This window comes from Eulemur rufifrons, chromosome 27 (genome assembly GCF_041146395.1).
Source record: "Eulemur rufifrons isolate Redbay chromosome 27, OSU_ERuf_1, whole genome shotgun sequence".
Taxonomy (NCBI): Eukaryota; Metazoa; Chordata; class Mammalia; order Primates; family Lemuridae; genus Eulemur; species Eulemur rufifrons.
In genome coordinates this window covers 16,514,528-16,525,509 of record NC_091009.1, presented here as the reverse complement: position 1 = coordinate 16,525,509, position 10,982 = coordinate 16,514,528, and the positions used below count along the sequence as shown (strand labels likewise).

General features: G+C 51.2%; 1 protein-coding gene across 3 annotated transcripts in view; it reads left to right on the top strand.

Annotated features, from left to right (window-relative positions):
* The first annotated feature begins 3,244 nt into the window (after nt 1-3,244).
* Nucleotides 3,245-10,982, top strand: part of CACNA1E (calcium voltage-gated channel subunit alpha1 E) — a 310,878-nt gene continuing 303,140 nt past the window's right edge. For all 3 annotated transcript variants that reach the window (XM_069459672.1, XM_069459671.1, XM_069459670.1), the window contains exon 1: nt 3,245-3,510. In XM_069459672.1, coding sequence (XP_069315773.1) covers nt 3,245-3,510 — 266 coding nt within the window. The remainder of the gene's footprint in view (nt 3,511-10,982) is intronic.

Below are 10,982 nucleotides of genomic sequence, written 5' to 3'. Positions count from 1 at the left end.
CAGGTACCAACTCCAGTGGGTCCTCATGTTTCCCCGTCTCGAGAGTATTCTAGGTCTCTAAAGAATTACGACAGCCACAGAGAACACAGGACGTGGCAGAGAGAGGAAAGGGAATTTGTACTGGATCTCTACTGAGTGGACGACATTGAAGAGACAAGTCAGGGATCTCCGATCTTCCAAGAAGCACTTGCAGGAGGTAAAAGGCCAGTGAGCCCTGCTTACCCTGGGCACTTACAAACAGGCACACCGCTCCCCAGTGTGCTAAGGAAAGGAGAGCAGTTGCAACGTGCAAGTGAGGTTTGTGAAGCAGTCTGGTGCATGAGGTTATACATCTAATTTACTCTAACAAGAAGACACATTATTTATGCCATCATTCATTTTGTTCGTTATTACATCCCCAGTGCCTAAAACGGTGCCTGGGAGACATGGAAGGTACTCAAAAATATCTGTCAAAGGAATGATTTGAATTTGAACTTGAATTTTGTGCTATGGATTATGGCTCTGCCTGAAAGCAGGGGAATGTGCTTGATAATTTCTGAAAGCCCTTTCGAATCCTATATAGTTTACAGGGTTACTGAGACAGCTACTTGGGACTGGCTCTAAGTGACTGACTGGCTGATGGGACTTCGTGGTTCCTGGCACTACACCCCCTTTCGCTTCTGACTAGGTATGGGGACAGAAGAGGACCCTCCAGTTAAGGCAGGAGGAAAGACAAAGGAAGGCAGTAATGTGAAATCACAAAAACAATGAGAGCTCACTCACCTTGACTAGTAATTCGGCCTGAACTGGGCTCCCCTGGATCAGAAAGTCCAAGGGCTGCAGTACCTGCTGGAGGTGGAAAGGTAAAACCATTCCTTGGCCTTTGCAGTACCCAGAGAGTTTTCCTCCACACACACATACACTCACGTATGTTCACACACAATAGACACATGTTGGTACTCACATGGCCTTGCCCACACACAGACACGGACACGTAGGAACACACGTGCGGTGCATTCAGATGCCATTCACTTCTCAGCAGTTAACCTCACACACAGAGACGCTGCCCTTCACGCGCACGAAGCCCCACTCACCCATGATCTCCAACCTCTGGGCTTCAGTCTTTCTGTTTCCTTCCTCAGCCTCTCCTTTTCCCCTCCCTTCTACTGCTCAGGTGGGGAGGATCTGGACAGGACCACGTGTTGAGGCGAAGGCAGGGAAAGGCGGAGGAAGATGCGCCCCAGCCGGTGTGGACATGGGAGAGGACGCCCTGTCCTCAGTTCAAACCACCAGTCACCTGTGTGGAAAGGCTTGCTTGCTAAACACAGGGTCTTTCTGTGGGGCTTGCAGTCCACCTTTCCCACCTCTGCAGCTCGGACCCCAATTCTGTTTTTTTCTATTTGTGGGATAGGTTTGAGAAAGTCGGTGGAGCGTCTTTGGGAGTAAAAGATGGGGGTGGGGGGGACCCTTTGATTGTCAGGATTTCGAGCAGGGTAGTTTTTTTAGCCCAGAACTCACCATCTAGGGCCCTAATATCTGGAGTCCCTTCTAGGAGAGCAGAACCCAGGAGGCCGCCCCACGAGGGCAGAAGCTCCCGCCGGGAGCTGGCATCAACGCCAGAGTGTGGAGTCCCCAGAGTTCCTAGCCTCCCCCACGGGGCCTGCAGGGTGCTAAGTGGGGAGACGAGGAGAGGGTGCTGCCTTCTTCGTGAGATCCCTGCCAGTGTTCGTGGAGCCTGGGAGGTGCGGAAGAGCGGCGATGCGGCTCTAGCGCGGCTCACGGGGCGCAAAGGCCTGGACTCCTCCTTAGGGCGGCGGTGGGCCGGGCACTGCGCCAGGCACCGAGAGGGGCACGGCAGTGGGGACCCCTCTCCGCGGGGACCGAAGGCGCGAGTGCGTGCGCGCCCCACGCCAGGTCCCCGCTCTCTTGCGGAGACTCCGCCGCGCCACCAGCTGTGCCTGCCTCCCTCTGCTCGGCATTACTTGGGGGAAAGGCTGTTCTTCCTTGGTCCTTTGCGGAGGTGGCCGCTACCCTTTGGCCAAAGAAATCAGTAAGGCCGACCGGCCTCACCTCCCCGGAACCTCCAGCCTCCCGGCTGTAGCCCGCCCCTCCCGCCTCTCCAGCCCCTCCCCCGCTCCTGCCGGCGCTCCCGCGCGCCCCGCCGCGCCCCTGCGCTCCGCTCGGCGGCCTCCGCGCCTCCCCTCTCCGGCGCGTGCTCTCCGCGGCCCCGTGCAGCGGGGCTGTCTGGGCGGAAGAGGAAGACCGGGTCGTTAGTGAGCAAGTTCGGTGCTTGGACAAGTCCCGGGCCAGGCCCGCTGGGCTCGGCGGCAACCTGTTCCTCCCTCGCCCGGGCGCTCGCCCGCCCGCCCGCTCGCGCTCCCGCCCTCTCCCCGGCGCAGCCGCGGATCGCTGTTGCATGCTGATCCGGGGAGGCGGCGGCGGCGGCCGGCGCTCGGGGCGGATGCTGGCACTCGGGCTTCGCTGCTCTCTGGATGCTGCTCAACTCCTATCCCAAGCGCAGGAGCTTTGAAGTCATTTGTCCCTCTCCGGTTGGATCGACTTCTTATTTTGATATTTCGGGCGTTGCGGTTTACGCAGGAACCTCGATACCGCTCTCCCCCCTCCCTCTCTCCCTCTCTCTCCAACGTTTGGATGCGTCTGTGCTGGCAGATTTAAAGACCCAAGTCTTCGCCGTGGAATTTCTTAGATGGACTTGCCGGGGCTGGCGTTATAAAGCATGTCACCGTAATCCCGTCCTCGTCTTTTTTTAAAAAAAGTTCTTTTGTTTTCAGCCCCCCTTCCTCCCCACCCCTCCCCCCAGCCAATAAATCACCAAACTGTTACCTAGCTGGCCGGTGCCTGCCTCTCCCCCGAACGAGGTGGTGCGTCTGCCAGAAGAGGAGCTATGTTTGAAGAGCAGCCTACTCCACCCCTGTGCTCTCCGGCCCCTGCACACCACACACTGGCGTTTTGAAAAAACAATTGCCTCCAGAAACTGAGCACCCCAAGCCCTCCCCCCACCCCGTTTTTTTGCTTCTTGAGGAATGGAGCTTCGCAGAGGTTGTATTTAGATTCAACAGTTCCGAGCGGCGGGGCTGCTGCTGCCGCCGCCTCTCCGAAGAGCTCGCGGAGCTCCCCAGAGGCGGTGGTCCCCGCGCCTGTCTGGATGCGGCTCTGAGTCTCCGTGTGTCTTTCTGCTTGTTGCTGTGTGCGGGTGTTGGGCCGCGATCACCTTTGTGTGTCTTCTGTCTGTTTAAACTTCAGGATGGCTCGCTTCGGGGAGGCGGTGGTCGCCAGGCCGGGGTCGGGCGATGGAGACTCGGACCAGAGCAGGAACCGGCAAGGAACCCCAGTGCCGGCCTCGGGGCCGGCGGCCGCCTACAAGCAGTCGAAAGCGCAGAGGGCGCGGACTATGGCTTTGTACAACCCCATTCCCGTCCGGCAGAACTGTTTCACCGTCAACAGATCCCTGTTCATCTTCGGAGAAGATAACATTGTCAGGAAATACGCCAAGAAGCTCATCGATTGGCCATATCCTTTCTTGCCCACCATAACTCCTCTCTTCCCCTTTGCATTTCCTCGGGTGAGGGGGGGGCACGGAGCATGGAGTGTATCCCCCACACCTTTCCTGGTGCCAATTTGCCCCTTTGCTGAAGTGCACTCTTTACTTCGGTGCATCTAAGGGGCAGGCTTGGTGCTGTGGAGACTGGTTTGGGCACTAGTATTTTTCAAGGTAAGACTTTTGGTTTCTTGATTTTTCCTGTGTGGAAATCTCTAGTGTCCCTGGGTGCGTCCCTTTCTGGGCTGGGCTTTGTCTGATTCCCAGCCCCCTCCCCACCCCTAGACCCTTCACAAGCTGCATTCTACATAAATTGGGCTGCCCCTGACTTCAGGGTTTTCTTTAATAACCAATTCCCCTTTTTTTCCTTCCTTTAAGCCAGGCCCCTCTGCCCCCATCCCCACCAGCTGGGGAGACAACTGCACTGTCAAAGGAAGTTGAGGCTCCAAGAGGGGATTGAAGGTCCAAGAGCACTGGGCCAAAACCCTGAATCCTAACAGACAAATGAATACATAAAACAGCCTTTGGGCTGGGGACCCAGCTAACTCTGGGGACTAAGTTTAAGTTCCACTGAAAGTGGAGTGAATGCATGTCTGTCAGGGGAGGTGATCTCTGTTGCCACAGCCCAAACTGCTCAAAGTTGGAGTTCTCTTCTCAGCTCATTGGGGCCCAAACTCTCCTGGGTCCTGGCTTGGGTACTCTTGCTTCTGTGCTTGGCCCAGCTGGTTGCTTGCAGTACCCAGGATCCAGGTGGATCTGCTGGGCCTGAATTTATCAGCTGAAGGCCAGAGGTTTGCAAGCAATCTGTCTCACTGTAGCTCCAAAGGAACCGCTCTCCACAAAGAGCTGGTGGGGGCCGTCTCTGATGGTGGTGGTGTCAGCATGGAAGGAGCTTCTTTGCAGGTTTAATCAAGTGCACCAAATGCAGGCTGCTGATTAGGCATATCCCTGCCTTGTTCTTCACTAAGGATTTGGATGCCTGGCAAGGCCATTAGGAATTGTGGGTGGTGGGGTGGTGAAGGGGATCAGTAGGGGATTGGCAGGAGGCAAGCTAGTGGTGTGGTGTTATATATGGGAGTGGGCTTGGAGACACAGGACTTTGATGCTTGTGGAAGGAGATTTGGGAAGGATGCACCTTCAAAGGTGGCCCCTCCTCTTCTCCCCATCTTCCCTTCTCCCCACTCCTACCCTCCAGGTGTGCAGCAGTGAGAGGGCTGGAGCTGCCCTTGGGTCTCCAGTATTAGCCAGGCATACGGCTCTCTTCCCCAGGGGCTGGGCATCTCCGTATTACCCCCACCCCAGTTCCTGGCCTCCCCCTCCTTCTTCCCTAGTTCCCTGCTTCAGTAGCTCCGCGATTGGCTGGCGCGTGGTGCTTCTAGGCAGCACCCCTCATTAGAAACGAAGGAGCATCTCTAAGCAGATATTCTTCCTGCTGCTGTTCGCATCCTCCCACAACCACCCCTGGCTGGGCTTCTCCCTCTCTCCTCCTCCCTGCACTCCCCTCCCCTTCCTACCCCCACAGAATGATCCCGGGGCCATACAGTGCCGGGACTGAATGATTCTAGGGTGGGGGTTTCGCGAGGGGGAGGGGTCCGGTCCCTGCAGTCATGCCTGCCAGGGCGCTGCACAAAGCGGACAGATCTCATTGTGTTGCGTGCTGCGGCTGCAAATACTCCTCTAGGCAGGTCTCTACAGATTTCCCAGCTGGGCCCTCCTCCCTCGCCCGCCTTCTACAGTTCCCCAAATTTCCTATCCACCAGGTGCTGCTTTGCTGAGCCCCTCTCTGAAGGGCATGTTTATTCAGACAGGCGCCCTCCCGTTTCTCTGCGGTAGACAAAGCCGCCCCGCTGCCCGGTGGGTGGCAAAGTGTGCCTGCAGCCTTCGTTGGCACCTCGGACAGCGCCACCGAAACTCCCTGGCCGCCCCGGGCTCCCTAGTCACGCAGGTTCAGCACCTCGGATACTTCCGGCTGGGCCCAGGCTCCCCGGCTGAGAAAGGAGGCACGTTTCCTACACCGCGCTGTCGGTCGCCTCTGTTCACGTTTTCTCTTCCGCTGCAAAGACACCGCCTTTCCACCAGGCGTTGCGAGCGCAAGGTGCGGCTGTTTGAGTTTCACTCCCCCCTTTCCCTGTCTTTGGCCAAAATGGACCAAAGAGAGTCAAAGGAGAGATGCTCCAAGGAATTGATTTCAGCAACATGCTCTGCCCCTTGACCGTGAGCCCTGCCCCAATGGTCTCTTCTTTTCCCATAGTTGGAAATTTCACAGTGGTTGTCCAGCGTGTAGGCTACTGTAACAGTCTTCAGAGAACATCTGCTAAAGCGTTTAGTGGAGCCCAGTAGGAAAATTGAAAATATACCATGTTTGCATTTTTCTCTTGGCTATACAACATAATTGACTAATATATTCTCTCTGGTGGTGACCACGTGCAAACATTGGCTATTCTCCAAAATGCGTCTAAGTGCCTAGTCTCATCTTCCCTTCCTTTCTAAATATCCAGCTTCCGGAAACATCTAGCTCTTTCTTTACTGGGTGTCAGTATGAGTAGTGGTTACCCATAAAACTTTGCAGCTAGTCTGCCTGGGTTCAAATCCTAGTTCCTCCACCAGCTCTGTGACCTTGAAAAGTTACTTCATTGCTCTGTGACTCAGTTTCCTTATCTGTAAAATGAGGATGATAATAATGAGTTACTGGGAGAATTAAAAGAGTAAATATATGTCAAGTGCCTAGAACATTACCTAATTACCCAATAAACTCTAGCTATTTTTATTAATGGAGTCTTTCAGAAGTTTTAGCATACCTGAAGGGAGGGGTCTTAGTTCAAGGTGAAGTCTTCCAAGTTCTTGCCTTGGCTAAAAGAGCAAGGAGCTGGGTCTGCATCATCTGGGAGCCTGTTAAAAATTCAGAATCCTGGACCCCATTTCCGATTTGCTGAATCAGAATCTGCATTTTAATAAGATCCTCAGGTGATTGGTATGCACATTAAGTTTGGGAAGTACTTCTCTGCTCTCAATAAGGGCCAGATTAGGAAAAAATAGGAAGGTTGTTCAGAAAACCTGCCCCAAACCTGCTTTGTTACTGACATATGCACATTCAGCATGCTTGAGGATTTTGCTTGCTTGGGTGCTACAACACCTTTGAGACTTATACTTTTACTGGCTGCAGAAAGTCACTGCAGGACTAGGAGGATGATGTGCCCTTCTATGTGCTGTGTTAGTGATCTCTTCGTGCTGCATATTACTGGTTTTTAATCATATTGGTCTGAAAAGATCAGTTAAGTAACAGGAATGATTTAATTTATGCTTGTAGGACCCTCTGACTTGGGGGTGGGTGGGTAACCTTATGGAGTTATTAATAGGGGAGGTCTAGTTCTTATGGGAATAAGTGCCTAAGATAACCCAGATTTGGCATGAAAGATGATAGCAAGTCAACAGCCCACTCTGAATGTGTTTCATTTTTCTTGGAAGCTACATCTGCATAGGGAGATAATTTTATTTTCTTATGGCACTTTCTTCTGCAGTGGATACCATACCCTTTTTGAAAATGCTAATCTGATTTAAAATGTGATATTACATTCTACATGACTCCTTCTTTTCTTTTGTGCTCATCTAATAGATCTAACCAAAGGGTTCCCTTCTCAGGCAATTGGCTGTTCTGAATGCCCTCCCATGTTCACTGTGCTGCATGCCCAGGGCTAGTTACCCTGTGGACATAACAGGGTCCCTTGCATGGCTTGTGTGATGCCCACACTTGTTTGCACTTTTCCAGGTCAGGGAGTCAAGGGAGGAAATGGTATGTCTGACTTGGAGACTCTGTGCTATACGTGGGCAGTTGGAGATTTCTCCCTCTATACACACACATGCACACATACACACAGTTGGTCATCTCAGCAGGGGAGCACATATTTTGTGTGGAAATGAACATGCCTTAAAGTAGGCAGATGAAATATGTTTGTAGCCACTGGGATGATAAAGCTCATTAGCATGAACCTGTGGGTGTTTGTCTGTGATTTCTTGTTGTAGAGAATTTCATTGTACCCCCAGAGCACTCTGGCCATGGACCAGAGGTTATGTGCTTTATTATTGTGAATTTCCCATTGTAAATTGTCCATTTATTTTGGAGGATTTCGGAGAGGGATACCAAAAGTTCAGTTCTCGAATCTCCCATTTTGGCATGTAGTTTTCTTTTGCTTTGCCTATAAATACATAGCACATTGCAGGATAGTAGATTGTAGTCCTGGTAAGAATTTCACATTCGATGTAACTCTAGTGAATCATGAGTCAGGATGCCTTAATTAGGGCAGAGGGTGGCAGCGAACAAGGAATAAGTCTGTAATTATATCCTATGATCAGATAATGCAGAAACGCTTCACATCTTCTGTGTACCTGTGCATGGATGCACACGGTGAAACAGAGAGCAAGTGCGGTTGGCCCTGAGGCTGCAGGAGAGAGATTTTCATTTTCTGAGGATCCCAGGACAATCTCTGAATTGCGTGTTGGCTTTGTCCTTGCTATGTGGCGTAGGTAATGTTTCATCTGGAAACCAGGCCACGACTTGTTGTGGGGACCATTTGTAAGTGGGATGCAGCCTGGAAAGCAAGTGGAGTGAAGGAGTTTGACAGAAGTGAAATGACTTGAGGATAGAGACAAAAATATCTTAAATGTGATAGTTTTGTCTGTTGGTTTGCATATCATTATTTCCCTACTTCCCTCCACTTGCTTTTTCTGCAATAGGCGCAGTGCACACTATGAATTAAAGGAGGAGGAGGAAAATAACGAGCAGAGGCCTTCTTTTTTTCTTCTTCGGAAAGATCCAGACTCTGGAATTATTAGCTCCATCCAAAATTGCTTATCTCTTTTTAGCTGTTGCTGTACAAAATGTAGGTTCCCCCCCCAGCAAACTCTGCTGCTTTCCTCCCTGTTTATGGGCACATCTGGTTTCTTTCAATCTTATATGCTCAGTTCAAATAAGACTGAGTTGAGCTTTGCTCCGTGCTCAGAACTCTTGCAAACCCTTTGGCTCCCCGTGTCTGATGGGCAGGTTGGCCGCCTCCCTTACGTCACAGGCAGAGCTGCCTGGGAAGCTGCAGCTCACCAGACGCCAAAGCCCAGCCGTGCAATCCAATCCATCGGGGGCCACTCTGCTCGTCTTATTTTGCTTATCACAGACCACAAAGACATAAAAGAGGGAACCTAAATGCAACCGTAATTAATACCCTTTTATTCAAGGAGCAAGAGACCAAGTCTTCACTTTCTCTTTCTACCCAGTCCTCCGCCCATCTTTCCATCTTTCTATATTTCTCCCTCTCTCATTTTTAGGTTCAGCCTTTGTGAATAATTCATTATATGTGTGGGTTTTTCCTAGGATTTTCAGAAAAAGAAGGTTATTTGTCTTCCTCTTAGATGTGATTAAGGTCTCTCACAGAGGGCCAGCTTCAGAAGTCAACTTTTTCCCTAAGTCCTCTGTTTTCCGCAGCGGCACTGCGACACAACACAGAGGGAGCTGGGGAAGTCTTGAACGTGCTTTTTCTTGCCATTTTTATAATGACCGCCTCTGACCCAGCCCTGTTACATTTCGGTGCCCCGTAAGTATACAGCTGTCTCCCTTTTCTACTCAGAGACCATGGTTAACTGGAAGGTATTTATGTCCCAAAGTACTTGTCACTCTGAATCCTCTTGTCATCTTGGGTTTTCACGCTGATAAATGCTGAGCCACTGAGCTGAGGAACAGGCTTCTATAACTGTTTCTTTTCAAACTCCAGTGTGAATTCACATAGGGATTGTGGAGGGGGTGGTGGTTGTGGGAACAGGCATGGAGATTAGTGTATAACACCCCACTACCTCCACCACAAGCACCGTGTGGTTTCTAAAGCAGTCCCTTTCCAAGAGGGATAGAAATATCAGGGCCTTGGCTCAGTGCAGTGGCTTGAGCCTGTAATTCTAGCTATGCAGGAGGCTGAGGCAGGAGGATCGCTGGAGGCCAGGAGTTTGAGACTAGCCTGGGCAACATAGGGAGACTCTTCTCTAAAAAATTTTTTTAAAGTTAGCTGTAATTGTGTGATGGTACTCTAGCCTGGGTAACGGAGTGAGACCCTATCCCTGATAGAAAAAAAGAAAAAGAAATATCAGGAACTTGGATCAATGTTTTTCTTCCCAAGCTTTCTAAACCTACAGAGAGAGGACACGTGTGAATTCACCAGTCAGTCATGTTTTCGGCATCAATCTTTTTTTTTTTTTTTTTTGAGACAGAGTCTCACTCTGTTGCCCAGGCTAGAGTGAGTGCCGTGGCGTCAGCCTAGCTCACAGCAACCTCAAACTCCTGAGCTCAAGCGATCCTCCTGTCTCAGCCTCCCGAGTAGCTGGGACTACAGGCATGCACCACCATGCCCGGCTAATTTTTTCTATATATATATTTTTAGCTGTCCATATAATTTCTTTCTATTTTTAGTAGAGATGGGGTCTCGCTCTTGCTCAGGCTGGTCTCGAACTCCTGAGCTCAAACGATCCGCCCACCTCGGCCTCCCAGAGTGCTAGGATTACAGACGTGAGCCACCACGCCCGGCCCGGCATCAATCTTAATTAAGGACAGAAAGGACGGCAGAGACCTAGTGGTGTCTTATGCATTAAGCCTATTTCAGGGAGATGTCTATGTGTGTCTTTGTCCACTGAGTACCCCAGATATGTTGCCTTATAAACCCTGATGAGCCCCTGTATCCTGGTCTCTGGAAAGCAAGGAGCAGCTAGAAGGTGCTGGGGGACGATGGGCCAGATTAAGGGGAACTGCAGCAAATGACTTTAAAAAGTGTCAAGACATCCCCTGGAAGAGCAGTGGGCACTTCTTAACAGCTTCTTTGTTTACTGTATTTCGAGTTCCAAATATGTAGGACTAAACAGTTCCAATCTGAATCCTCTTGCATATTTAAAACAAAAAGTGGTGGTGGGGGGAAGCTTGAAATAGACCCATTTGTAAAGCAGCAGTTCATGTCGGAAGCAGGTGGGCAGGGCTGGGGAATGTAATGTCCAGCTAGGCTCCAGCCACGTGAGGGGTTCAGAGAGAGGCCCTGCCTGGCACTTGCGCCAAGTGTGGCCTCTTGCCTGTGGGTGGCTGATTTGAATTGCTGTTGCAACTCTGCAGAATTCCGAGGCTCTATTTTTTGCTGCATTTGGTCCTGCTGCTTTTTTGCTGCATTTGGGCTGCATCCGTTCCCCCATCTCTGGAGAATTTGGAAAGCCTCTTTCAGATGCATGCGTAAACTTTCCTGAGGCTTTGTCATTAAAGGGGGATTGTCTTTATTTCCTCTCTTCCTTTTGGGCAGGGACAAAAACGGTGTGGCTGGATGGTAGATAACAGGATAGCGGGGGAAAGAAGAAATGCCATGGTCAATGTCATGAATGGAGCCTTGCCAGCGATCAGACGCTGGTGTGATTTCCCTTGCCGAGATACAGG